The sequence below is a fragment of the Phyllostomus hastatus genome, unplaced genomic scaffold, assembly GCF_019186645.2.
Source record: "Phyllostomus hastatus isolate PE091 unplaced genomic scaffold, TTU_PhHast_1.1 phas_contig_948, whole genome shotgun sequence".
NCBI classification, from domain to species: Eukaryota; Metazoa; Chordata; class Mammalia; order Chiroptera; family Phyllostomidae; genus Phyllostomus; species Phyllostomus hastatus.
Window position 1 is genome coordinate 9,124,183 of NW_025333993.1, and position 27,799 is coordinate 9,151,981.

At 60.1% G+C, this 27,799-nt stretch overlaps 1 protein-coding gene across 2 annotated transcripts; it reads right to left on the minus strand.

The window, feature by feature from the left end:
* Positions 1-470: 470 nt before the first annotated feature.
* IFNAR2 (interferon alpha and beta receptor subunit 2) lies at positions 471-26,817 on the minus strand. 2 transcript variants are annotated; one of them, XM_045852473.1, is made up of 9 exons: positions 26,589-26,817; positions 20,396-20,486; positions 19,320-19,361; positions 17,552-17,675; positions 15,888-16,060; positions 12,951-13,111; positions 9,903-10,071; positions 4,380-4,510; positions 471-2,072 (listed from the first exon to the last, which is right to left on the minus strand). In XM_045852473.1, exons 2-9 carry the CDS (start codon positions 20,457-20,459, stop codon positions 1,359-1,361), a joined length of 1,578 nt encoding a protein of 525 aa, XP_045708429.1. In that variant the 5' UTR covers positions 20,460-20,486; positions 26,589-26,817; the 3' UTR covers positions 471-1,358. The 2 variants fall into 2 exon arrangements, with proteins under 2 accessions (XP_045708429.1, XP_045708430.1); XM_045852474.1 differs by lacking the exon at positions 471-2,072 and adding an exon at positions 2,081-4,023.
* Between the last annotated feature and the right edge of the window lie 982 nt (positions 26,818-27,799).

Below are 27,799 nucleotides of genomic sequence, written 5' to 3' on the forward strand. Positions count from 1 at the left end.
TGCTACTGATATTCCGGATGCCTCCCTGCGCCCCGCCCCTCCCCCTTCTAGGGAACTGTTAGTACGTATAGGATATTGGGCATCAGTGCACACCGCACTCCTCAAATCCTCACAGGTGACCTCCAGGAACTTTAGACCTTATTTCTTCTGAAGACCTCGAAGCACCTTTGCTTTTTTATCATCTCACTCGCTTTTTAAAACATCTTGAACTATGGCACAAAGGTCTTCTCCTGCGTGCAAATGTTTGCTTCCTCTGGCGCCTGCCCGTTGCCAGAGAGATTTGTGTGTGTGTGTGTGTGTGGGGGGGGTCTGTCTCCCTCACTCGGATGGAGGAGGGCTGGACGAGGGGCCGTGTTAGGTTCCGGGGTGCCAGCAACACAACAGGGCACCTGGGAGGAGCCTAACTGTCCGCGTGACCACGCGGAGGTCCCGCCGCCTTCCGTCACGAAAGCCGACACCCGAGAGGCAGGTGCTGATACAAAGGGAAATGCTTTATTTTCAGGTGCCAGCCTCCTGGGAGATGGGGACTCAGGTCTCAGAGCCCACCTCCCCCTCTCAGTGGAGGCAGAGGCTTTAGGAGGAGAGGGGACAGACCAGAGGACGGGGAGGGGGTTGCGAAGCTCTCTACACGCAGACGAGCACCGCCCGGTCCGGTAAGGCAGATGACAGTCCCCGTGCGTCACCCTGGCTTCACACCATCCCGGCTCCAAGGCTGCGGGTCAGCGAATCTCCTGGCGCTGGGATGCCTGGAGGCCTCTGAAGTCAGTTCCACGGGTTTTTACACAAACACGTCCTTCATCTACACGCCACGTACCAGGCGGAGTCAGCACCCACGGGGGCAAGGTCGGAAGAACGGCGGGGGGGGGGGGCGGGTTCCAGTTCCCCACTGTCACAGCTTCCCACTGTCACACCGACCAGACCTGCCTCACGTCACCTGGGAATGTGCCCTCTGCCGCCTGCCCTGCCTCTCGCTCGACCCCCGCTCTTCCCGGAACCTGGGGGAGGCACGGCCCAGCTCGCTCCTGCTGTGGACCCTGCGGTCTTCCCTCTCTCCCCCCACGCCCACCCTGGGCCACCCCAGAAAACCCCAGGGACCCCGCTCCTGTGGGAGACAGGGGCAGAAGCATGACCACCGGACGGGGCACTTTCCCTTCGAGGCCTGTCACTTTGAACACGTAAACGAACGCACACCACGACACCTGGTTTCCGCCGCCCCTCCCCCACCCCGGGAGTTGCACCGGTGATGTCACGAGGAAGAAGGGGGGCACTCTGCCTCCAGGACACCTGCTGGCCGCAGGAGCAGCGGGGGGACCAGGGTGCGGGGGAGAGGTAGATGTCAGTTCATTGTGGTTGGGGAGTCATCTCATTAAATAGCCATCCCCGGCGCTGACACCGGTGCCGACATCAACGTCCGACTCGGAAGTGTCACTGCTGCTGGAGGAAGAGTCTTCAAGCCACAGGCCCTGCCCGGGGTGGCCGGGGAAGCACTGCTGGGTGCCTTGTGCGTTGGCCACCGCAAGGCTTGTCCCTGTTTCGTCAGGGTCCTCCGGGTCCACTGTCTCGTCTGCAAGAGAAGGCACTGGGGGGACCTCTGGGTCGCTGTCGTCCAGGACCCTCACGAACACAGAGTTCAAGTCCACGTTGAAGAAGTTCCTGTCTGCGGAGCTCTTGGTGGAGCTGCTGTCCTCCTTGAACGCGGGGCCCACGGGCGGAGCCCGCTGGCCCTCGGAGGCCCCGCCGGCACACTCGGCGCACCGGGGCCTGGGCTCCGTCAGCAGCGACCGGGTCTCGTCCTCCGGCTCGGACGGCGCGTCCTCCTGGGCGTCGGGGCTGCTGTAGCCCTCCAGGCGGGCCGACGAGCCGGACGCCGGGCACACGGGCCTGATAGCCAGCCCATTCATGGTGTAGCCCCCTGCACAGGCTTGGACCACAGTCTCCTCGCCGTCGCTCTCGTCGTCATAGTCGTAGTTCCACACTTTCTTCTTTCTGTTGACGTGGATGACTTCCAGCACGGCCACGGCTTCCACGGGCGGCCGCTCAGGGAACGCCCAGGACGGCGAGTTTCGGAAGTCCTTTGGGAGGGAGGGAGAGAGAGAGAGCCCATCAGTTGTGTTTGTCCTTCCTCTCCACCGTCATAAAGCTGAAGGAGACGGACCGCGCAGGGGGGAGGCCGGGGGTGGCGGCGGCGGCAGTGCCCGGAGCTAAGGGTGCTAGAGTGTCCGCGGTGGGCGGGTTCTGCGCCGAGCGCCGACGGGTCCTTTCGCCCTCACGACCACGCGGGGACGCAGGCTTCCCAGTCCCGCTCCCGGTCTGCAGGGGAGGAGGGAAGCCGACAGGTAGGAAGCCGGCCCAGATGGGGCCTGGCTTCCAAACCAGGCAGGCAGCCCAGCCCGCTCTCCCTCTGGCCTCCCGTCGTGCTCCTGCGGGCTGGACAGACGGCCACTCCGGAGGGTATCAGGGGACTGTGGGTGAGGAGAGACTGTGGGGAGCCGACTGCATGTGTGGGGGCGTCAAAGCCCCCCCTGGACTGGCCTCCAGAGGGCCCAGGAAGACAGAGACTGGGAGCGTTCTCTTCCAGCCCCTGGAGGAAAGCGCTCCAGGGGCAGAGGTGGGAGAGCCCAGGAGAACAGGGGCGGCTGAGTCTCCAGGCGACGACGGGCCGGGCCGGCCATGCCACGCGGAGGGTGGGCTCCGCACCCCGCTGGTCTCTGGCTGCCCGCAGCCTGCCCCGGCTGCCCCGCTCCGCAAACTGGCTCCTCCCTGCTGTGCCCAGGCCCGGCCTTGGTGGTGGTGGGGGGGTTTCTTCTGCTGGGGTGTTCATCTCTTTTCTCATGGATTCACGGGAGCTCTTATACTGTCCGAATGCTACTCGTTCGTCAATGATTGTTACGTACACTTCCCCCCAGTCTGTGGTTTCATCGTTTTGCTCTGCTGATGATGGCATTTGAGAAAAGGAAATTCTTAGTTTTAATGTACGAAAATGTATCACTGTTCCCTCCCTCACGGTTTTTGCTTTTTTGTGTGTGTGTCTGGGAAGCTTCCTCATCCCAAAGCCACAAAGAGCCCCTACACTGCCTTCTGGAACATTCCCAGTCTTGCCTTCCACACGACGGTGTCACTGTGGATGAAACGTGGCACAGAGCGTCCCGTCCGCATCTCCTAAGGCACAGCCCAATGCCAAGTTCAAATCCCAGGGGCAGTTAAAGATCTCTAAAAGTACAAATACCGAACCAACCAATAGTCCTCCCCCAACCCACTGACCCAATAAAAACAAGAAAGAGAAAAATATAAATACCGTATTTTTCAGACTATAAGACACCCCCCCCCCACCAATTTGGGAGGAAAATGGGGGTGCGCTATGGTCCGAATGTAGCTTCACATTTACATTGGTGAAATATTATATTATTGATGTTATTAAGTATTTTATCATATTTTTTGCTTCCAAAGTTTTTTCCTATTTTCCTCCTCTAAAACCGAGGTGTGTCTTATGGTTCAGAAAATACAGTATGTCAGCCCTGGAGGGAGTATTCAAGGACGCAGCTGGTGAGGAATGAGATGAGGTGAGTCAGTTCCAACACAGAAACACAGGAATTTCTGAAGGAAAAGTTGCGCAAGTTTTCTGTAGACAGAAAGCGGCGGGACAGGGGAGTGACACATGAGGGGACGGGCCGTGGGGGGCCTCTCTGAAACGTGTGGGGCTCGGCTCGGCCCACGGGCGGAGACTCGGCGCCCGGGCGGCCCGCAGAGGAGGGAAGGCAGAGAGGCTGGTTTCGCTGACAGGGACGGGTGCACACGCGGGAGCAGGCGCCAGGCGCGGGGACATCCCCCAGGCGGAAGGGACCTCGGCGGCAGCGAGAGGCAGCGGGGGGCCCTGCGGCGGTGTGTGCCCTGACGGGTCCCCACCGCCGGCGTCACCACCGACGGCCTCCTCTCTCTACAAGGTGAGCGCACTCCGGGTTTGCGTCCCACGGGGTCGTCTGGAAGGAAAAGACAGCCTGTGCAAAACACGTCCACGGCGGAATTCTCAATGGCCAAAAAAGAAAGAGAACAGAGGAAAAGAATGAGAAAGGGATCGATGGAAATGCTGCAAAGCGCGGGGGGTGGGGGTGGGGGGGGATGACCGAGGGGAAGGTGGCACGCTCACACCCGCGGGCCCCAGCGAGCACTGCAGCAGCTGCAGCAGCGTGCGGACGACGCGGGGAAGGAACAGGACGTGGAAACCCCTGTCCACACGACGACGGCCAGGGGGCCGCCGCGCCGCCGCGCCTGGGCGCTTTCAGAAACGGGGTTTGCTGCTGTGCAAGCACCCAAGCGGGGACTCAGAACTCTGGAGTTAAAATAAAAAATGAAGACGGAGATGAACAGACCCCCCCACGTACCAGCACTTTGGGGGGCACGCTCCGTAAGCATATGTAGCCCACCCGTCTCAGTGTCATCAGGGCGCTCACAGCGACGGCCACGACGAAGGCCACGGACATGAAGGCTCCGATTATGGCTGATTCCGGTGACACTGTCGGTGAAAAATGAAATGACCGTTTCAGAGCGAAGCCCACGGGTGGGCGCAGGGGGACGCCGAAGGAGCAACAGGTGGATGGACAAGCTGCTGTTAGGTTGTTACATACAAACATGGAAACAGACAGGGATCCGAGTGCCCACTTCCTTTAAATGGTACAGGTTAAATGAGACTTAGTTTTCACAATGACGTCCCGAGGCAGACTGTCCCGTACGGTGCCCAGGAGCCACCCGTGGCTACTTAAATGCAGTGGGTCAAGCCTGGAGACCCCTCTCGGTGCCCGAGTCCCCGTGACCCAGGGCGGTTCCGGCTGCCCGCCCACACGGGAGCCAGCGCCCGAGAGGCAGGGGCCGGTGGAAGGGAAGGGGGTTTACTTCCAGGTGCCGGCCACCGGGCAGAGGGGGACTCAGGTCTCAGAGCCCATCCCCCCCGCCCTTGGAGCAGGCAGAGGTTTCGTAAGGAGGGAGAGGGGACGGGACAGAGACATCAGGGGAGGGGGCCGCAAAGTCCCCCACGCGCAGAACCGCGCCGTCCAGTCCAACGAGACGGGTGACGGTCCCGTGTGCGTCGTCCTGGTTTGGTGACCTGGCTTCCCCCCCGCCTAAATGCACGGCGGAAGGTCGGCAACGCTCCTGGACCGCGGAGGTCTGCAGGTCGGGGCCTGCCACTTCCGACGCCAGTTCCTAGGACTCCTCCGCGCACACGCTGTGCTCCTGCGAGCTCCACCCTGGCCGGCGTTGGAAGAAGCCAAGCCGGGAGAACGGCGGGGCGGGTGACGGCTCTCCGCTGGCGCAGAGCTGGCCCCACGGCACATGCCCACCCGCCACACGCTCGCAGGCACTGCGGGCGGGAAGGAGCGGGCCGCGGGGGTCTGCGTGCCTGCAACCCACACCTGGGCCGCCCCCGGGTGGACCGCGGTCACGCCAGGACCCCGCGCCCAGGCCCGGCTCCACTCTCTTTGCCCCACCGGGAGTCCCCCCTTAGAATCTCGTCCGCCTTCCTGTTGGAAAATTTCAAGGCTCTGCTCGAAAACAACCTGACTTCCTAAATCCGACTGGAAGGAGAGGAAGCCGGCAGTTGCGTAAGGACGGTGACCAGGCGCGGAGTCTGAGCCGCCCTGAATCAAGGGACGGCGGCCCAGGAAGTGGCAGGCACAGAAAACGGAAGTGATCCGCTGGCAGCCGTGGGCGACGCCGAGGTTACTCACGGTCCCGGGCTGCTGCTGAGGCTCAGAACCGACTTCCAGGTGGCTGTCTACAGAAAGCCACCAGCCGGCCGCCAGTTCGAGCCCACGCATGCACGCGGCTGCCCACGGCCCAGCGGGAAGGGGCGGGCTCTCCCTCGGGACGGCGCGCCACCCCCTGCTCCCTGCTGGGCAGCCACTACAAGTGCTTTCCAAACACCACCCACCCACCCCCGCCCCAGACTCACTGTACAAGAGCCCGCCAGCCCCAGGGCGGTGGACGCGTGTCTGCTCCACCTCCCCTGGCTGCTGGCGGCCTGGACTGGGTGTCCCGGTGCAGAGAACCGATCCACCGGGCGGTGGGGAATGTAGCCCGGCCCCTGATTCAGAAAACTGGTGGGGAGTGAGGTGGGCACACAGGACCCACGCCCACGGATGGGCTTTCCCGTGGGGAGTCAGCCCTGCATTGTACCTGGGCTGCTTTGAGGCTTGCTTTTTGCTAAAACTCCCCCACCCTGAATTGAGGCAGCAAACGTTGACTGCATATCTTTAAAGTGACTTCCCGAAATCTGAGCTGAACCTCCCGAGTTCAACCCCTTTTCCCTTTGCCCTTGAGCATTTCCTTCTTCTGTGACGTGATCAGCAACGTCCTCTCCCGTGCTGTCTGTGAGAGGTGACCACCTACAGCGAACCTGTGCACAGTGAAGGAGGACCATGCTCCATGTCACGTAACCAGAAAAGCAGTAAAAGCCTGTCCAGGCGGGGGCCGGGGCCCTCCCTCTCTCTCTCAGAGAGCAGCCATGCTGTCCCCTTTCCTCCACAGGACCCTGCAGTCCGTGCGAATTTGTCCGTCGCAGCCACAACACACAGGCTCCCCCCGCCCCCCCCGCCCCGGGTCATCCTAGGACTGGTTCTTCCGGGCCAGTACGTGGCTCCACAAAGCCTTGCTTTCAGAAATGCTTCCAGCCTCGAGGGTTTTCTTCATCAGTGACTAATTCAGGTCTCAAGTTTCCAAAGAGACCTTTACTCTTAATCACGTAACCACGGCTTCAGGCAAAATGGGTGGGGGAGGGGGAGAGTAAAGGCAGGTGGGCTCTCTTGAGGGCCGAGGGGGAGGGGGCCGGGTCGACCTCCTCTGAGCAGGAGCGAGAAAGGGTGGTGAGGAGGGTGGCGAGCCAGCCAGCCACCTGGGTTCCGGGGGCTCCGGTCCAGCGTCACCGGCCACCAGCGGCAACCTCCTGGCTCTCCTTCCCTGAGTCCTCGCCTGTGAAGCAGGACCGACCTCTGCCTCCAGGGCGGGTGTGAAGATGGTTAAAAACAAGAGCCCGAATGGAGTCCCTGTTCCTCAGCCACTGTCCCCAGACCACAACTCACTAACGCACCTAACCGCAGCCCGGCACCCGTCCCAGGGGTCAGGGTGGAAGCCGGTCCGTCTGGAGCCGCCTGACCACACCAGGGAGGCAGGGTCTGCCCGAGAAGACGCCCGCGCCCGGGAAGGGTGGGGGGTCCTCGCCCCCCAGGTACCCTGCTCTTCTAACGCCTCGGGCCCACCCGTTCTGCCGATGGAACCATCCCGTGTCGGACAGGTCACAGGGGCGCCCTCCAGTGGCTGGACAGGAGGCTGCCCGGCTCGTGAATCGCTTCAGAAAGCCAAGTAATCTTCACATCTGCCTGGCTGAGTTTTGTTCTCTAACATCATCAACTTGAGGGTTTATTTGTGTGACGCTGTGGTTTTAATAAAAAACACACGTGGGCCGTGACCCAGTTCCTGGCCGGGAGCTCTGGGGAGGACCTAGGAGCCGGAGCCAAGGCAGCGAAAGGCACGTCTTTCGTAGTTCGCAACCAGCCCCTTCGGACCACCACCAGGACTGAGCTGATGAAAATGACCCACCTCTGCGAAGCCCCAGGGAGGGGAGGGACTGGTTGCCAGGGGAACCAACCCTGGGATGAGGCAGTTGGAACTTCCAGCCCCGCCTCGGGGGAGGTGCTGGACACTGGATTAGTCACCAGTGAATGGCCAAGGATCGAATCAGCCCTGCTGACTCCGAGACGCAGCCCCATAGGAATCCTCCGTGGCTGGGTTCAGAGAGCTCGGGGTGAACACAGTGGAGGCAGGCAGGGTGGTTCACCGCATGGGGCTGGAGGCTCCGAGCCCCTCCCCACGCCTTGCCCCAGGGGTCTCTACCACCTGGCTGCTCCCAAGTCGTGTCCTTTGACAGAAACCAGGGATCTAGTAAGTGAACGGGTTTCCTGAGTTCCGTGAGCCTTTCTAGCAAATCACCAAACCTGAGGAGGGCTCTGGGAACCTCTGATTTACAGACGGTGGGTCTGAAGCCCTGGCGGCAACACGGACTGTGCCTGGCGTTTGATGTGGGTGGGGGGTGGGTGGGTGGGGGGCGGGGCGGAGGGCAGTCCCGTGGGACTGAGCCTTTCGCCTGTGGGATCTGTCACCGTGTCCAGGTATTGGGTTGGCCAGAAAGTCCACTTGTGTTTCCCGTAAAACAAGACACATTTTTCATTTTCACTGGTAACTTGCCTGAGTTGGATATGTTGAGTACGTTGGCCATCTCCTGCTACTGGCTTGCAGGGGGAGAGGCCCGGGGTGCTGCTAAACACCCTCCAGTGCACGAGACAGCCCCGCAGCAGAGAATTATTTGGCCAAAACGTCAGTAGTACCCAGAAACGTTGCAAACCACTTTGACACATCTGATCAGCCCCAGCCCCTTCTCCCTACACCGCACAAATCGTTTGTTTTTTGCATTTCAGCTTCATTTGTACCTATCTTGAAATAATAAAGCATAATATGCCAAAAATTTGACATAATTTCTTCCCCCTTCCCTATTCAAGTGGCTGCATGAGTTCTGATTGAGTTTTTTTAAATGCCCGCCGACGTGACGGCTGTTACAGCACCATCTAGCCAAACTGTTTCGAATGGACTTACAGACAACCGTGCGCTGCTAGAGCCGTCCCACCGAGAAAAGCAAATGAACTCTCTGCCCGTTCGGTGCATCGGCAATCTAGGCCCAGTGCTTTCCGGAGCTCCGCGAGGCACCTCGGGGGAGTGTGAAGTCGGAAGGGATGCCGGGAACCCGAGGATGTGTGGCTGGGGTGGACAGAAGTCCGGGCGGCCTGGGGACCGAGGACTTGAGAACGGCGTCTGTTGTGGGGGCACTCGTGGGACTGAGCCCTTCTCCTGTGGGGTCCGCACGGGCGCCTGGAACCCACCCGGGGGGCGTCGGAGGGCTGGTGTCAGGGCACACCTGTGGGCGTTTGCTCCCGTGTAGTATGACGCGTTTGGGGGAGCTGCTGGTCTGACGAACCCGCGCAGTTTTGGGTCGGTCCACGTTTAAGGGACATGATGCACGTAACAAGCTAAAGGGTTAAGATGCTTTTCCCTTTAACACTGGTCTGGGCGTCCCTCAACCCCGGGGAACACGGGAGAGTGCGCCCACGCCGGGTGCCCTGGAGTGCATGCAGCCCACCGGGAAGCCACACCCCCCGGGGCCTCCTGACCCTCCTCCCCTTCCCGCAGTTGCTCTCCGGCCGGTCACAGCTGAGGAGAGACTGTCTCTGGGGCTAGGAACTCCCGAAAGGCTTCTTTGGGGGAGAGATTCACAGCTTTTCCCTTCTGGCCACACAGTCGGAGGCCTAGTCGCTCTCCAAGACAACAAGCAACGGCGACTGCTCCTGGGCCCGCCTGTGCTCACTGCCAAGTTCTCCGTGCAGAGGAGGGCGGCTCCGGGGTCAGTCTGTGCAGGGGACCGACGCCTTTGAAACGTGAGGGCTATCAGCGTCGCCAGCGACCACCTCGGCCACATAGGCGAGTCCCCTTTCATCTGAGCTACGGCCAGCCTTCCCGAGAGCCAGGCCAGACCACCCAACGGCACCCAGCTGGCCACCCGCGCCGCACCTGCCCCCGCGTCCCCGCCTCCTCCTGCGCTTGGCTCGCAGAGTGGATGCCCCAGCAGAGCTGAATCTGCCCCCAGCGCCCTGGAGTGAAAGCGACTCCGCAGCAGGAGGACTCTGACCTCAAAAGGCCGAGATCTGAACGTCCCTGCGGTGTGGCAACTCAGCGGCGAGTCGCCGCCGAGTGGGGACTGGCCAAGCTGCACACCGCTCGGGGCACCCCGACATTCCGATCCTTCCCGTCGAACGGGGTTTCCCTCGGAGCAAAAGCAACGCGCGAACGCTCGAAGACTGTCCTACCTGACTGCCGCGCCGGTGGAAGGTGGGTGCACTTCTGGGGAGACCTGATGACATTCTCCACGTTCCTGGGGTTGAAGTAGACAGACACGCAGTAGGTTGTGTTGGGAATTAACTTGTCAAGGATGTAAGTGAAATTCCCTTTGGTGTCCTCATTTATTTTGAGTTTATGCTGTAAAAAAGAAAATAAGCAAAATAACCAGTAGGACCTGGACTAGAATTTTACTTAGAGGCAGGCCCCAAGACTATCTCTGGGGACTTGTCTTCAAATCTTGAAAAGGGATAGAAAGATCAGAGGTTTGGCAGGAAGTGTTTATAAGTCACCTGGGGCAAGCAATTGACCACAAAACTACATGCACATAGATACATCTTTAAACCGTGGAATCTCATTTTACGAATGAGGAGAAAAAATCCCAAAGGGGAATAAAGGTCTCCGTGAGGTCACTTTTGCAAGCTTATCCTATCTTGAAATAAAATTATTTTAGCAAAGGTATGCATCTGCTTTACATTTCAGAATGTGCTTTCATTAACATGAGCTCATTGGTTTGTCAAAATAGCCTGCAAAGTAGACATTATTCCCGTTCTCCAGGCGAGCAAACTGGCTCAGGGCGGTCAGATAACGTCCCCAAGGCCACACAGCTCGTCTGCGGGGGAAATGAGGCTGATGTCTGGTTCCCGTCTTCTCCCTCGAGACCCCTGCCCCTTCTTTCCCCGTAGCTCTGCCCCCTTTTGGGAACAGAGAGATGTTAGGAGGGTTCTTTTGTACAATGACTTAGAGTTCCCAGAGTACATTTTTTCTTAATGTATAAAAACTAGGATTTCTATCAGGTCTCATAGAGCCTTCTGTAATAATGTTTTTCTGCCAGTCTCTATTTGAAAGAAGGAAGAATTATTTAAAGAGAAACCCACACACTAAAAGCTCACGCATGGCAAATCAGTGATAAGGAAGAAAACGGAGATAGAGGCCAACCGGAACCAGGGCAGGAAGGCGCACGCCTTGCAGTGAACTGGTGTCTAAGGGTCACCGAGGGTCGCAACCTGTGGGCTCCCTTCCTGGAGCACCACCATCTGCAATGCTGGCCCCGCCCACTGGCCTCCGCAACTCCGCCTCCTCCTCCTGTCCCCGCCCCCCCACTTGGAGGCCCAGCCCCTGGTCCCGGCCAAGGCCGAGCCCTTCCCTAGCTCACGAAATCCCGCCCACTTTCCTCGGAGAGGCGCTCCAGCCACGCTCCCCCCCCCCGAAACATTCCACGGGCATACAGATGTGCCATCATCACTCCTGTCCACCTTGCGATGCCTCTCCCCGGACCCCACTTCCCGCTCCAGCGAGCACGGCGCCTCTCCCCTTCCTTTCCAGAGCTCCGTCCCTGCCTCCTCTTCCCAGGCGCGCTGGTCCACAGCGTCGCACTGCGGGAGACGTTGCCCGAAAAGCCCTTCTCCACGTGACGGTCCGCGAGGCGTGTAATTCCGAAGTCGCCTCTTCCTTCCCAGCCCCTGCCCCTGCCCCGGGGCAGTTCATACATACACACGTGACTCACACACACTGTATCACAGAGCGTTTACTTGTTTACGTCTGGCTCCCGGACTTGACCCTAAACGTTGGACAGACACGCCTGCATTTTGCCGTGTATAAGGTGCACCCACTCTCTGTGTGCCTTATCCGTGGGACCATCATACCCACGGTACGTAAACAGCGTACCTACGTATAATGCACATCCTTGTTTTTCCCTCAAAAATTTGGGCAAAATCAGCCTCCATGCTGGCCACAGCACCGGTAATGGAAAAGGCGCTCTGACCAGTGGCCCATCTGCAGGAAGCGTCAGCCAAAGAAAGGGCAGCTTCACGGAGGTTCCCGCCGGCTGGCACTGAGGCTTCCACTCCGGCACTCCCTGCAGGACGCCAGAGCCGGGCGCCCAAACCAGCTGGTGGGCCCTCAGCGGCGGCCCCAGGAGGCGGTCCCCGAAGCACCCACGAGCTCCCCACTCCGGCTGAGGGAAGGGGAAGGAGTGGGGCGCAGTGGGGGGCTGGGCCAAGGGCTCCTGAGGTCCACTCCCCCTGCCCAGGCCAAGGGGCTGCACCTTTCTCAAGTGCCACCCATTCTGGTCAGATGCGCCGTCTGTCCTCCTGCGGTCCATGGCCAGCATCCACGTGCCCGGGGGCCCTGGTGGCGCCGCCCCAGGCTGGGGCTCAGGCGTTTCCTCCTCCTCCTCCGTCGCCCTGTGGTCTCTCCCTGGCACCGCAGCCCGGACGCCCCGGGAAAGCCTTGGGTCCTCCAGGGGCCTCCGTCACACTCCATATCCAGCCCCCCGACCTCCCTGACCTCACCCCTCTGATTCTCCTCCCGGTCACTGCACCCCAGCTCCCGCTGTTTCTCAGCCCCCCAAGCACGCCGGTCTCAGGGCCTCTGACGCCCGGCATCCTCTGCTTGAAGCGCGGGGGCAGGGCCCAGGCCCTGTGGCCGACACAGGCTGACGCGAGCGTCAGCTGCCATCTCGGCAGGCCTGCCTGCCCGCCAGCACGGCCTGCGCATTCCCACTCACACCAGTGTCCTGAGCGGACAATTCAAGAGAACAAATCGGGTGAGATCCAGGTCTATCCCAGACCAGGATCACCCCAGGTTCCGGACGTCCAGCTGACTGCCCGGGGGAGTGGGGGGAGGACAACGGCCAGCAGGAGCCAACCTCCCTCCGAGTGCAGGACGGCAGCAGCGGGGGCGACGGGGGCCTCCGTGAGCGGCTGCGCTGCCCGCTTGGAGGCAAAGGCCGCCCCAGAACAGCACGCCGCCGCCCCCTGCCGTCCCTGCGCCCCGCACGCCCCGCTCTCGCCTCCGTGTCCCCTGCCCGCGGTTTGCTCTTTGAAAGGCAACTACGCAGCCGGGCGAGGTCAGCGCGGTCCCGTGACGGACGGACTCCGGAGAGCGGTTTCCTGAAGCCAGACCATCCGACCCACGCCCTTCGGACCCACTTGTCCGAGTCATCACACGCACCTTTAAAGAGAGAGAGAGAGGAAGAGCCAGTGTGCCCGCTCAGAACACGGCTTTGGGCCACTCACCTTCTTCGCGATCCCCTCCAGCTGCTCTTCGATGATGAGCGGGAAGTGACTCCACAGTTCCTGATCCTGGGGCCCCTTGGGCAGGGTCTCGGGGAGCAGCAGGGTCACACGAATGTGGTCCGTGAAGCCAGCGACCTCAAACTCGGGGGGCTCCAGGCGCACTGTCAGGGAGACAGAGTCAGAGACACCCCGCGTCAGTCTGCCGCGGCCGCCGTCGTCCTGACGCGGCCCCGCGTCGGCCCGGCTGCCCCTCTGCCCGCGGGCCTCCCGGAACCACGGGCTTTGGCTTATTTCTGGGGGAGCGTGATTTTATCTCTTGTTTTTTTTTCCACCTGGTGAAAACCGGGGACCAATGGAAGCGATTGACCTGATGTCACAAGAACGGGAGGACAGATCTGGGGAGGGAGGCCGTGCTTTCCCAGTGTTCAGGCCACATTCTAAATACAAAGCTAAAAGTGACTTCTTCCTGTGTTATTACAGTAATGTGTCACCGAGGCAGGACACGCACGGCAAGAACTCTGAGGCCGCGCTGCTGGCACTGGCCAGCGTCCGGCATCCTGGTGGCCAGGAAACGCCTTTAACCACGTAGGTAGGATAAATAGTAAACCGAGGCAGGGAGGAGGAAGGAGACACGTCTCACACGCTGACTCAGCTGTCCTGAGCCTGGTCCGATAACACTGCCAGGTGTTCCAACGTCACAGGAAACACTGTGTTAGCAAGGAAGGAGGGAAGTCCTTGAAATTCTATGTGGCATTTCCACTATCTGGGAAAGAAAGCCTTGAAACTGTGCTTTCATCCCAAGGCCTGGACTGTGGGAGAGGGTCCCCGGTGCCCACAGATGGAGCCCATAAAACAGCTTTGGTGAACTGCCCACCTCTGGTCACTGTCTGTTTTACCAGGGAGTCCCGGATGCTTACAGGAAGAGCCCATAAACAACTTTGGGTGACTGCCCCAACTTTAATGAACTGCCTCCTGTCACCTATTTTTTTCACAACAAGATGACCAAATGGGGTCTGGAGCAAGGTGAGGACTCCGGCTAAGAGACCCCCACACGTACCTGAGTTTGGGTAGTCACGTCCCCCAGGAAAGCTGGCACCACATTTACCCGTTAATCCATATGTAACTTTTTCCTCCTATCCCACCAACTACTTAAGTCCTCAGAACAAAGGACTCTCTCTCGCTCTCTCTCGGGGGCTCTGGGCGCTCCTGGCTCTCTGGCCACTGGGCCTCTGGCCACACAGGGGCTTGCCACCCTGGTCTCCAGCTGCTCTTGCTTTGGCCGCCCCGCTTTGCCCTGAAACCTTGCCCTTCACCCCCCACTCTACCCAGTCCCGTTCTCTTCCATGGGAACGGGTCGCTAATAAGCTGATCACACGCTAACATATGTGCCGATCTGTATGTAATTCTTTACGTGCGTCAGCAAGAAGAACCAGGTCTCTCCCGTCAACATAACCACTGGAGGAATCTCAGGACATGTAGATAAACTGTCCCTGAACAGGGTTAACCGCCCTGTCTCTGCCATGTGTGTGTGTGTGTGTGTGTGTGTGTGTGTGACATACACAAACACAAACGGAACTAGTGTGTGTGACCAGTTCACACCACCCGCCCCCGCTGAGCTACAAGTGCGCCATCAATGGCGCCAGTCTTTCCCCACGCTGTTTCACATGGTGGGTGTTTTCACTCATTTCGTAAACACACCAGCGCGTGTTCTCCTACGTCAGGGGCTGGCGAGCCCCAGCCTGTGGGCTGAGTTTCCACACGGCCCGAAAGGCGAGCGTGGTTTTCACTTTTGGAAGGGCCGCGAACACGGGAGGACCGGGTGGCGGAGACCGGACGTGGCCTGCCGTCCGCAGCGGCCGTTCCCCGGCCCTTCCCGGGAAGTGGGCTGCCCGACCTTCGACCTCTGCAGGTGTGCACGGCCGGGTCTCCTCCGCCAGGCGGCGGGGGGGACGCCATTTCACTGATTCCCGGTCTGACTCTGATTTTTCTGAAAAGAATCTGCGTATCAGCGAGTCTTCTCGGAGCCAAATCTTTGCTTTTGCCTGTGATCTCTTCGGGACAAAGTGCTGAAGAGGAATTCAGGATCCCGGCAGACACCTGCAAACGCCTCCTGCAGAAAGACCGCGCCAGCACGCTCCCGACACTTCCTCTAAACCTGGGTCTTGACACCTTTTTAAATACTTGCCACTTGGAGTCTTGAAAAATGCCCTCTCATTATAACCTTCCTAGCCTCTCTTTAGTGACCTGAATACCGTGACCCGTGAGTCGTGCTTTTCTTTCTCTGCCAGGTGGACGCACACAGAAACAGGCCCGGCTGTCACTGCCGCATGGCTAAGTGTGCCCCGCCTTGACCGGGAGCTACAACCGACACTTTCTCGTGGCCACAGCTCACGAACCTGGACGCCAGGAAAGGGGTGGAGCCCAGCCGAGCGCCACAGATGCCCGCCGGGCAGCCGGCTCCAGCCGCCGGAAGGAAGGGGGGTGCACCGCTCCTGGGCTGCAGACTTCTGGGAGTCCGGGCCCCCAGGGCAGACGGCCACCGGGGCGCAGGCTCGGGGAGGGGCTGCGGCACGAAGGAAAACACTGGCCAGAGCGCTGTGGCTGCTCAGACACCAGGCCACGTAACCCAGCTCCCTGCTCCCTGACTGGCTGGAAAACAAGCCGACCGACCCGCAGCAGGTGCTAGTGCCTGAACGTCTGCCTTCCATGGGCCCCGGCGACCGTCAAACAGCCCAGGGGACCGTCCCACTTCCGGCACCGGAAAGCCGAGGCTCGGCGGGGCCGAGGGGCCAGGCCACGGAGGCAGAACCAGGGCGCGAACCCGGCCCCAACTCGGAAGCGCCTTTGCAGACCCGCCTGCTGCCTGGCCCGGAAACAGCAGCGACCCTGGTAGCAGCGTGGAGGTGACAGACGACAGACAGACAGAGAGCGACTCACTGTCCAGCTCTGGGAAGATGTTGCGGAAACACTGCACCGCCGTGGCGTTCCCCCGGGACCCCACCAGCTGCAGCTCGTACATCTCCGACACGTCGGCCCACAGGTCCGTGACGTCACAGGACAGGCTGGTGATGTTGGCGCAGTGCTCGACCACCTCCATGTCCTTCCTGTCGCTTGGACGGCAGGAACAGAGACGGTCACGGGAAGACGCCGGCACTTGCGGGAGGGGCGTCCACCCCGGGCCTGGCCCGCGTCCTCCCTCCTCCGTGGCTCTGGCCGGGGGTCCCCGTGCCAGGCACGTGGTGGGGCCCACACCCCTCTTCAAAATGCAACGCCTCACCCTGCCCCGCCTACTGCTCTCCCCCCACCCCCCTTATCTGTGCATTTTTGTTCAGACCATTCACCGCCGCCGCCCGCCATGTTTCATCTCGGTTTGTTGACCGACATCCGTGCCCACCCGCAGAAGGTCGGTGCCGGCAGGGCAGGGACTCGGGGTCACGGCTGACCCCGGGGTGTCGCCGGCGCTCAGCAAGCATGGGCTGGATGAGTGGGGGGCGCAAACCCTGGGCGTTCACGGTGGAGGCCCGGGATCTCCCTGCCCCCGCAGGACAGTCATGAGTGGCCCCCCCCACCGCCGACACCCCATCTCTCTCCGGCTGAGGACCCCATGGCCCGTCCTAGGTCAGCCTGCGCTACACAGCACAACACAGGCATCCGATCTCTCCAGCGTCAGAAAGGCAGGTGGGCGACCCACGTGACCCCAAGCGCAGAGAGAGACCTAGTACGTCAGCAGGCAGCACTCTGGCCAGCGCCGCTCAGCTGCTCAGAGCGTCGTCTCGCAACCTACAGGCTGTGGGTTCGATCCCTGGTCTGGGTGCGAGGCAATCAATGACTCTCTCTCTCTCTCTGAGAGCAATGAAACAAATGTCCTCGGGCAGGGATTGGGAAAAAAAAAAGGCTTTAGAAGGCACGGAGGAGAAACTCAAAGGTCCTCCGGGTCTGTCCGTAGTTGCAACAGCTCTAAGCCGAGTAACCGCCGAACAAAAGGTCACCCCGAGGAGCTCTGGGCCCAGCTGTGACGTGTGGGGGTGCTGGTCCCACGTGGGAAGAAGAGAGCAGGGGCCGGCGCTGTCCATTCTGTCCTCGGTCCTGGCACCGGCCTCGCCACGCCAGGGTCCGTGCCCAGGCCGCCTGCTCTGGCCCCGCCAGGCCCCAGGCCTGGGCTGCGCCCACTCTGGGCCGGGACATTTTCTCAGGGGCCATCTGTCTGCCGGAGCGAAGGGAAGGGAATACAAGCCATCGATCCGGCCACCAGACCTTTGGACTCCTGTCCTCAGAAAATGACTCACTTTTTAAACACGGAGACTTACTGAATCAGAGAAATAATTGCGAAAACCACTCACAATACTTAGTTTGTTTCTGAGGCCTGGCACTGCAGAAGCTGGCGTTGGTTATAAATATGCCTGGTTAAAAACAGCCTTGAATCGTTGAAGTGTTCAACCTAATTACAAAAGCATTTGTGTTTTGTCTTTGGGGTTTCGAAGCTCTGAATGAAATACACGCGGGCCAGGGAGCTCTGTGGCCTGTGGGCCCTGCCCCTCCCCACCCCCACACGGCAGAAAGATAATCCATTCAGCAAGAGAAGAACAAAAGGTGGAACTAACCTCATGTTCGCGTACCATAGTGTGTAGTGGGTGGGCGCGATGGAAACGCTTCTCAGTTTCCACGATATGACCGGCCGGAAGTTCCTGAGCACCATGTTAATGTCACAGGGCCCGTCGGAGAGTTCTAAAGGCAACGGGGACGGAGTGATCACACATGGGAACCGGGCACCGGCGGGGTGCTCGGGGCCACGGCCCAGCCCGCCCGCTGGGTCTGCCGCCCACGCCCCCGCAAAGGAGCCCTCCCTGGGGCCCAGCGTTCTCGGAGACACCGGGAGGGGAGACGGCTCTGCCGACACGGGACGTGAACTGATACCATGAGTTAATTTTTTTTTTAAGATTTTATTTATTTATTTTTAGAGAGGGAAGGGAGAGAGGGAGAGGGGGAGAGAGAGAGAGAGAGAAACATCAATGTGCGGTTGCTGGGGGTCGTGGCCTGCAACCTAGGCATGTGCCCTGGCTGGGAATCGAACCTGCGATGCTTTGGTTCGCAGCCTGCGCTCAATCCACTGAGCTACGCCAGCCAGGGCACAATGAGTTAATTAATAGGCCCTGTGATGTCAGGGCAGGCCAGCTTGGGGAGCAGGACGTCCGCCATCGGGTGGGCAGAGCCGGAGCTCACCCAGCTCTTGCCCGACTCGCAGGGCCCCCTGCGAGGGCTCACAGCAGCCAGGGGTCCTGGGCCAGCCCAGTCTCTCTGCTCACCTCCCAGCTCCTGGGGCAGCCGGTCCAGCCCTCCCTTTGCAGCTCCTCCCACCACCAGCCTTTCCTCCTCCGCACCCCCCACTACACTCACCCCCTGTCTCAGAGTGGGGGGGACAACAGTATGTGCCTGAACAGCCCTGACTGGGCAGGTCACCCCACAACAGTGCTGAAGGGGGTGCCGCAGAACCATGCTGCAGACCGTGACGTGGAGAAGTGGGGAAGTGGGGGTGCCCAGTGCTGGCGGCGGGGAGGTGTGAGCTGTCGGCGTGCCTCTGAGGTGCCATCCCCCCCCACCCATGCTGGCCCCAGGACTGGGTGAGTACTGGACACAGAGTGAAGTTCTGGGCACAGAGTTACACATGTAGGCAAGAAGTGTACTTTAAAAAAGTATCTTCCTGCCCTGGCTGGTGTGGCTCAGTGGACTGAGGCCGGCCTGTGGACCAAAGGGTCGCCGGTTTGATTCCCAGTCAGGGCACAGGCCTGGGTTGCGGGCCAGGTCCCAGGTAGGGGGTGCCCGAGAGACAACCACACATTGTTTCCCTCTCTTTCTCCCTCCCTTCCCCTCCCTAAAAGTAAATAAATAAAACCTAAAAAAAAAAAAGAAAGAAAGAAAGAAAGAAAGAAAGAAAGAAAGAAAAGTATCTTCGTTTCTCTGAGACCAGGTAGTGAATAAGGGTTAGAAGAAGGCACTTTAAAGGGAAATTATTTTTGGATCATTTTTGTTTGGCATTAGCTGTGTCTCCCCATTCTTCTAGGAAGGAGTTTAAGTGGAATATTATTTTAAGGGGTTTTTAAATGATCTCTCTAGCGTTCATTTCTTACAATAGTTCCGTCAGACCAATGTGAAAACCAGAACTGGCTGATTCTGCCTCCTTTTCCAGGGAAAAAGTATTTGAGAAAAAGATTTCAAACAAAATGGGCCACAGACCTGGGACGGGAAATAATCGAACTTCCCACACTTCGCAGGACCGCCCCTGCCCCCTCCCCCACGGCAGTTCTGAACGCCCGCCGGCCCGGCCCTGGGACCCTCACGCGGAACTGAGTCGGGCCGGGAGCAGTCCCTTACCGGGCAGAGGCTGCGGCGCCCCGGACATGAGGCAGATGCTCCCTAGGGAGAAGAGAAACGCATTAGGCAAGCGGTACTTTCTCCGGGTTCAACTTGTGATCGCTGTTCTGAGTCTGGTGTTCTTTTACACACGTGTTACTTGTGAATGAGGACTTCCTGTGCTAAACACAAAAAACCCCGAACAGACACTGAAGTCGATCCTCTTAGATGGTGGACACGGTGTCGGCAGCAGCCGGTCCGGGGAGTTCGTCCTGAGTGGACCCCAAACGAGACCTGCGTGGGACCCTAGTGACACTAACGACAAGGGCCGGCCGGTTGAGGAAGTGTTCTGAGAACCCGACTGTCCGGAAAAAGTCTCCGAATATGAACGAGCATGCTGCTAATTAACAGAATGGAGAGGTAAGGAGAGTCAGCGAGAGTGGGGGCGGGGGGAGGTGTTGGGCACGGCGGGTGGGCTGCGGCTCCGCTCTGCGGGCGGCGCTGTGAGGGGCGGGCAGCCCCGGATGTCACGGCCGCCCCTCGAGGATGGCCCTGCCCGGGAGATGTCCCACACTCACAGCCACGGAACAGGTGGCACAGTGAGGCTAGACGAGAATCGGTAGGAAGGTAGCGAAAAGGCACAGGACGACCACAGGAAGAGGTCGGTCACGAACAGAGCGTTAAGCCAGAGGTCAAGGACGGACTCCTGAGTCCGGCCGCGCTGGCGGGAGAGAAGGGCCTGGGCTCTCTCCAGACAAGGGCAGGGGGTCGATTCCACCGGGTCCGAAGGAGGGCGTGACGAGAACGGACTCTGCAAACCACGCAGGACAACATTCCCCACCGTCGCTGAACCGTAAGTCATTCTGCTCATTCGGCTCTCTGCCCCCGAAAATCAACAGCAGGTCACAAACCTACACGGACGCCACGCCATCAGCGCAGACGTCCTGTCTGCGGTCCACCCGGCCCTCGGCATCGCGCGCGGGCTGCGTGGGTCCCAGCTGGCTGCTTCACCCCCCCCCGCCCCCCGCTAGGGCTGTCGGCGACCGTGACCGCACAGGCTTGCTCCCACCAGGGCCGCGACGAGGAGCAGCACTTACCCAGGAGACACAGGGCGAGCGGTCTACCGGCACAGGCGTCGTGGCCCCAGAGCATCCTCGTCATCTCGAGAGTCCTTCCTCGCGCTCACATCTGGAAGGGAACCAGCGTCCGGAGATCAAGCCACTGAAGTGTCCCGTGCAAAGGGGCCCAGACCAGACAATGGACACAGACAACAGGGACGGAGGAGAGTCCTGGTCCGGCCCCAGCACGCCTCCCTCCCGGGAGCCTACCACCCCCGCCCCCTCGTGCTGGAGCACCCTGGCCGGGACGGGGGACTGCAATGGAACGCTGGTGCAGTGAGACAGCCCTCCGGTTCCAAAGCTTTCAACACACAAGAAGCAAGTGGTGAAGAGACCTGCTCCCCTTAGAAAAGTCCATTATCATCATCATCATCATCGTCGTCGTCATCACTTTTTGGTAAGCCCCTCAGGTTAATACCTTTATGCATCAGCAAAAGCAAACCGAGGTTACTTCTCCCGTTTTTGGGACAAGGGTTGGCACACGTGCGTTCCCCGCCCTCCCTCCCCCGCCTTCTCCCGAGGAGGATTCGGGAGGCCCTTCTGCACCAGCACCCAGAGGTGCTGCCGTAGTTGCTTCAGACCGCCACGCCGCCCGTCCGACGGATGGGCATCACCTGCATCCTCAGTCCGAACGGGGGCTCCTCTAACCACTTCTCCCCTTTCCTGCGCTGCATCACCTCAGACATGTGCCCCCCCCCCCCCCGCCTGCGCGGGGGCCTGTCTCCGCGGAGGGGACCTTGTTGGAACTGGGGTCGCTGGCAAGGGGCCGATCGGTGAGGGTCCCAGCAGCGAAGAACAGGTTTAGAGACAGTCTTTTTTTTTTTTTTTAGAATTTTAAAAAAGATTTTATTTATTTATTTATTCTTAGAGAGGGAAGGGAGGGAGAAAGAGAGAGAGAGAGAGAAACATGAATGTGCGGTTGCTGGGGGCCGTGGCCTGCAACCCAGGCATGTGCCCTGACTGGGAATCGAACCTGGGATGTTTTGGTTCGCAGCCCGCGCTCAATCTACTGAGCTACGCCAGCCAGGGCTCCAGACGGTCTTTAACCCGATGGTGAACAGGCTGTAGGTGGACCACGAGAGTGTGACAGGGGCTGTCAACCCCTGGGCCCGAGGGGCAGAGGGCAGGTGCCCACGTGGGACGCTGGGAGAGGAGAATGCGGGGTGAGGAGCTGAGGGGTCAGTACCTGACCCAGCCCTGCCTTCCCTCCCTTCTCTCGGGGCTCCACGTGGGGGGGGGTAGTCCAAGCCGGAGCCAGAGCACAAGGATGCTGGTAGCTGCACCCCCAGAAGACAGGACGCCAGGGCAACGTAAAGGGTGGGGACAGTGGGGGCAGGGAGGGTGGGGCAGGTCTGGGGGGTAGCCGGAAGAGACCGGGTGCGAGGATTTTGCATCTGTGACTTCGGTGGAAAAGGCCGAGGCCCCAGCCACATGGCCGCCCCCGCACGGGGGTGAGGGCTCCGCCTCCCCACGGCCTCCTCCCTGGGGTGGTCAGCGAGCTCTGGGGTCTCCGAGAACCAAATTCATAAACGAAAAATCGTTCTCTAGTCTGCGCGGGATCGAGCCTGTCTTCGCATCTGCGGGAGCCGCTCTCGTTAACCGTCCTGTATCCTTGCCCGTTTTCCCACCGAGTCGCTCCTCCGTCCCCCCGACTGGTTTGCAGCGGGGACCCCGGCCCTCTGTGACGGCTCATCTCTTTGGTCCCCTTTCCTTGCCACTTGTCCCTGGACTTGCTTACACCGGAGTTTGTTTTTCATCACGCACAAGTTTCTGAGTTTTATGCTTTCGCGCCTAAAGGGATTTTCTTTCTTAGAATCTGCGTTTTCCGTCCGAAAGTCTTCCTCGCTGCAAGGTGAGAAAGGAATGCTTCTCTCCCTCCCAGTTTCTGTCTCCACCCGGACGCCGCCGGTGCTCCAGGACGCTGGGGTCCCTCTGTCCCCGACGACACTGGGGCAGCCGCCAGCCCCAGACCAAAGTGAAACACTGGCCACTAAAGAGCAGGGGACTTCAGGCCACAAACAAGCAGACAAGACCTCTGGCCCACCTCGGGAACAGTGATGGAACGCCCCTCAGGGCACGCCAGAGAAGCGTGGGAGGTCCCAGCCGGAGCTGCCGCGGGCTGCAGGTGCCGCACCCCGAGAGCTGCCCAGGGCCCTCTGCCCGGAGCTGACCCCACGACTCTGCACCCACCGAGAGCATCCAGACCTGCCGTCATCGCCATGTCCCTTCTCAGCAGAGGGCGCGTGTGGCTGTGGAATGCCCCATTGGGGGGCGAACCCCTTCTACCGGAACGTCTGCCCTGGGGCCTGGGCCCCTGTGTCTTTCGCTCAGACGGTGGCCCCTCCCCGCCTGCGAGCTACAGCAGCCGGGAAACACAAGAGTGCGCGCGCATACACACACACATGCACGCACAGCTACCCAGTTAGAAGTCCTCTCCTCTCCCCTCCCCCTCTTTGTTCCCGGTGCCTCCCACTCCCACTCCGGTTTCCAGCAGCTGTCTGGTAACGGGCTCTTGCCTGCCTGAAAAATCAAATTTCTCCTCTTGGCCCCCTGCCTGAACTTGTTCGTGGAGTTCTTAACTCTCTCCCTGACCGCAGGGAGTTCGGCCTTCCCGAAGGCCAGCCCTCGGCCGCCTCCGCTTGGGTCCCAGGCCCTGCACGCGGAGGGGCCCCAGGCTCGGGTCCCTGCTCCCCTGTGGCTGCGGTGAAATTCTGCGAAGCGTTCTCTCTGCACTGGTCTGTTGCTGGTTGAGTCTGACCGTGAGTCCGGGCTCACTTGGTCTGGCTCTTCCCTGCCCCCCTCCCCGTCCCCTGCAGGGGGAGGGGCTGACCGCCGTGGGTGGCTGCTGGGCTTCACTGTTGGGAGAGCCTCCTCCTGGAGGCCTTCCCAGGAGAGTGGAAGCCGCCCCACCCTGCTTCCCCCGGGGGTGGCTACTCTGCGGGGGGTGAGATCCAGGTCAGCCCTGACCCCAGCACGGCCAGCCGGCGGCAGAGGGTTACAGACCCGTGGGCGCTGTCCGTCTGCTGTTGGCTGGGAGGGCGGGTCCAGGCTGGAGTGTCCAGGCCCGAGTGCCGGGTGCCCAGAGTCGCCCCCGGGAGCTGCACTGGGCCTGTGTCCCTGGGCTGGCTGTGTGCCGGGGGACCCCCTCTCCCCGCCTCTGGCTTCCGCTCCCCTCTTCCGGGAGGCGGGCATTCCCAGCACCAAGCTAGGGGTGCCGTGACTGCAGACCAGGGCACCCGGCGACCCCCCCACCCGGGCGGTGCCCTCTCACGCCCGCGGGCAGGTTGGGCTTTGCCCCGTGGAACGCAGATTGGTAAGAATCAGGCCAATCATCCAGAATTTTATTTTTTAACGTAATGGAACAACATGAAATGGCAAATCTAAAAATGACAAGTTTGAGACACAGAGACCCGGGAAGAGAAAAGAAAAAGCTTTATATTTTGGTGTCTTTTAGGGATACCTTTCCCCGGGAAATGGCATTTTCTTTTGGCCTCCAGACCACTCTCGTTTCATTTCCGTAACGCTTCTCTCATCCTGCTCTCCCTGGCACCTCCTGCCCCATCTGCCGCTCGCTCTGCTCTGGGGACGCCCGTCATCCTGGTACCTGATGGCGCCGTCTCTGTCTCCCCGCGCTGAGTCTGTCTAATTGGCCCGTCTTCGCCCCTTCCCATCTGCCCTCGCTGGGCTCCGATCCAGCCCGTCCGCGCCGAAGACACGTTTATTCTCGGCAGCGTCTGTTCCGCGCCTTGCTCGCGCGTGCCTCCTGCGACCAGCGTCCCACGGCCTCCTCGGTGTGTCCCCAAAGCCTGCCGCCTCCCTCGTCATCTCGGTTTCTGGGAGTTCCTCCTCCTGGACCCCCAGATGGGAGCCTCGTTTTTTATCGGGTCGGAGCAGGTCCACAGGCCGCTGGGAGAAACTCCCTGCTCTTCCGAGAGTCACACTCTCTCCTTTCTCTTCATCCCCACGCCAGTCCTGTTCGCCTGCTCGTGCCCGGACCGCTTTGTCGCCTGTCACGGTGACACAGCGGAGGGACAGCTTGACCTCTCCGTACGAGTGTGCCTGATGCCGGCTTGTTCGAGGGACTGGTGCTGAGACGGGGGCGAGGGAGCCCACGCCGGCCAGAACACCTGGACCCCGCCCCTCCAGGGAGGTGTCCTGGGGCGGGGGGCTCCTCCGTGGGGGGAGGGATGAAGGCCAGGCCGCACAGCTCTGGGGGTCGTCCTCCTGACCCTGCTGCTGGCTTTTCCGGCTCAGTCAGCCCAGCAGACTTGCCTCAGCTCCCTGACCTCTGACCTCTGTCAGAAGGGAGAATAGGTAAATGTGCTAAAACTCATTTTCTTTTGTGCCAACTCATTTGGAAGCATTTTCAAGATTTTTGTTGACTCACCAGTATAGTGTCTGGTGACCAGGTGCACGCGAATTTTAAATATTTTTAAAATCCTCAGAATTGCAGCAACAACAACAACAACGGCAACGCTCGAGAACACCTCTCCCTCGTCCGGTCTGCAGAGCCCTGGCTGGCAGGGCAAGGGGGCGCACGCAGCCCCCTGCTGGCTCCGGAGATGCGGGCGGCAGCGGCTGGGCCCCGTCCCCCTCGCCCAGCGTTCCCTCCCGTTTTCTCGTTTTCTCCTTCCTCCAGCTCTGCGCACCCTCGCTCCAGCCACCCGCTCTCCCAGCCACACGCGTGTCCCTGGCTCTTCCCAAACTGAATGAAACAACCAATTTCACGTTTCAAAGCAACGCACGTCCTCAGGAACAGGGGCGGTCCAGCTCTGCTCCAGCTCAGACTGGATTTCCCACTCCGTAGGAGGCCCACTTCCTCCCGACACTGGACGGTCCGGGAATCCACAGTGCTCCCTGCAGGGGCGCTGCGGGGGGCGGCTGGCAGCGCGGTTTTTCCTCGGCCACGTGAAATCAGAGCGCATCTCACTGCTCAAGAGCATTTCAGAGTCGGGAAAAGATAATGCCGGAGTCAAAGAACATACATGCCAGGGACTCCAAGCGCTGGAAGGTTTATAAATGTATTAAGTGCAACAGGAAAGTGAGTCCACTACGGCTCTGTGGGCGCAAGTGGGAGGAATGGAATATTTATGAATATTTATTTTAATAAGTTTCACTTTCAAGACAGCATCTCTGGGCTACGGTTCTAACTTTTCATAAGGCAAATTATAATAATGTTTGTCAAATCATACGAACCACATTTCAGGCAGATTTTCTTTAATTTTCAAATAAACACATGAGAAACTTCAGAGGAAATACAGATACGACTAGAAGAGCCGTGCAGATTTTTGATGGTCTAAGAGTGAGAAGTAACTTGTGAAGTACAGAACGTGCAAGTTGAAGTCACTTCCTGGGACAAATAGCTAAGTCCTACCCAGCACACCACACGCTAGGGACGTCTCCCGGATGTTTCCTGGGTTTTGGGTTTCTGGGTTTTCTTGGGTTTGGGTAAGGCACTGCACCCGCCCCGTTCCTGCCCAGGGGTGGGTCCGGCGTGGCCTTGGAGGGCCCCACAGAGGGGAGGGGGCCACTCCAGGACTCCCCACACCCGCCTCTGCCCCCCCACCTCGCCCGCTCACAGCTGACCCTGGGGCACGTCAGACTGGTTTCTAAGATCTCTTGCCCCCGCCCCCGCCCCCGCAAGGAGGCGGGGTACCTAGCGTTTTCCAGTGAGTTGACTGTTTGCCCGACTCCTAACTGGGTTTAGCTGGTTGATTTGCTCGGGGCTGAAACGCAGGAGCGGATTCGCTCGCAGGCCCTCACCCCCTCCCGACCCTGGAGGGGGTCCACTCCTCTGCCTCGCCCCCTCCGGCTTCCAAGCGACCGATCTGGCGGGACGTGGGGCGCTCGGCCCCGGGCCCCTCTGCGCCCCTCAGTCGAACGGCTCACACCCCGCAGCAGCCAGTGCCCGGAGTCTCGGGCATCCCTGCTGGGGGAGAGCCCAGGTCCGAGTCGGTAGGAGCGGAGCGCGGCGCTGGGGACACAGACAGAAGCCCGTAAACCCGCAGGGCCCGGGTGGGCCGGGGCTGCGGAGCGGAAGGCATTCCGGAGGAGGGATTCCGGGAAGCGGCTGCAGGGACACGCGTCTGCTGAGCGGTCACCGCGTGGGCCATCCCTTCCCCCTCCGGGTCATTCTTTCCCCCTCCCCGCCATCCAGCGGTCTACGACCTACCTTGGCAGTTTGTCGCCGCTACAGTCGGGGACGCGTGGCCGCGGCCCCGCCGCCTGCAGCCGGGCTCCGCCGGCGCCCTTCCGCACCCGGTTCTGCGCCCCCGGGGTTGCACTCGGGGGCGGCCCCTCCGCTGGGCGCGAGCCAGATGCCCGCAGGGCGGCACGCAGGGGCCTGGAGGCTCCGCTGGGCAGAGCGTTGGGCTCAGTCCTCTTCGCGGAAACGCGGAGCAATTTCCTAGAGCGGGTGCGCGCGCCGAGCGCCCGCCTCCTTGGGGTCGGGGGCGGGGTCCCGGATTACGCAATTTGCAGACATTTGCTGAGTTGGCCCCCGGCCAGCCATCCGTACCGCTTCGCCTCCGGCCCTCCGTAGGGGAAAGGGAGAAGGGGGCTTGGGCTGTTCTGTTTCCTGCGGTTACCTCCGGGGCGGGGGTGGGGTGGGGGGCAGAACAGTGCCTGGCGCTTAATTTAATTCATTCCATTTAAAGTGTATTCAATGAACGTTTAGGAAGAATCAGCATCCGTTAAAATGGCTATACTACCCAAAGCAATCTGCAGCTTCAGTGCAATCCCTGTCAAAATACCAGCGACATTTTCCACAGAATTAGAAATGTATATGGAACCACAAAAGACCCCAGATAGCCACAGCAGTCTGGAGAAAGGAGAACAGAGGGACGAAGCTGGAGGGATCATGCCGCCAGATAACACAATACAAGTCCATGGGAATTAGAACAGCATGGCACTGACATAAAAACTGATAAAAGGGGGGACACCGAAAAAACTGGCATTCATTTATTTTTAAAAATGTGTATTTATTCTTACATGTTTAAACTTCAGTCGCCCATTTGATACCATACACCTATCCCGGCGTTTTCCCCACGGCTCAAAACAGCATTTGAACTTGTCGATGTTGTTGCCCTTCAGCGCTTCTGCCATCTTTTTGTTTCGCTCCTTCCACATTGCAAAACCATTTCCCTTTAAGGACTTTTTCATCTGAAATTGGGTGAATAGGGAGGGTGGGGTAAAGGGGGTCATGCTGTTTTTGGTAAAAAACTGCTGAACACTCAGCTTGGTGTGGGCAGTGCACTCGTAAATCACCGTCACAAATTGGGCAAACACATTGAAAGAGTCTTACAAAAAATTCACCAACACTGAACGCAGCCTCTCACAACAACGCCAGCTGGTGCACTGATACAGATGGGTTTCTACAACTCT

Bases quoted from the DNA above. Each gene is read 5' to 3' on its own strand.
- IFNAR2 (XM_045852473.1), bottom strand. From the start codon at position 20,459: ATGACGAGGATGCTCTGGGGCCACGACGCCTGTGCCGGTAGACCGCTC. The intron at 19,362-20,395 runs GTAAGTGCTGCT...TCTTCTCCCTAG, and splicing joins GCTCGCCCTGTGTCTCCTGG to GGAGCATCTGCCTCATGTCC. The intron at 17,676-19,319 runs GTAAGGGACTGC...CGTTGCCTTTAG, and splicing joins GGCGCCGCAGCCTCTGCCCG to AACTCTCCGACGGGCCCTGT.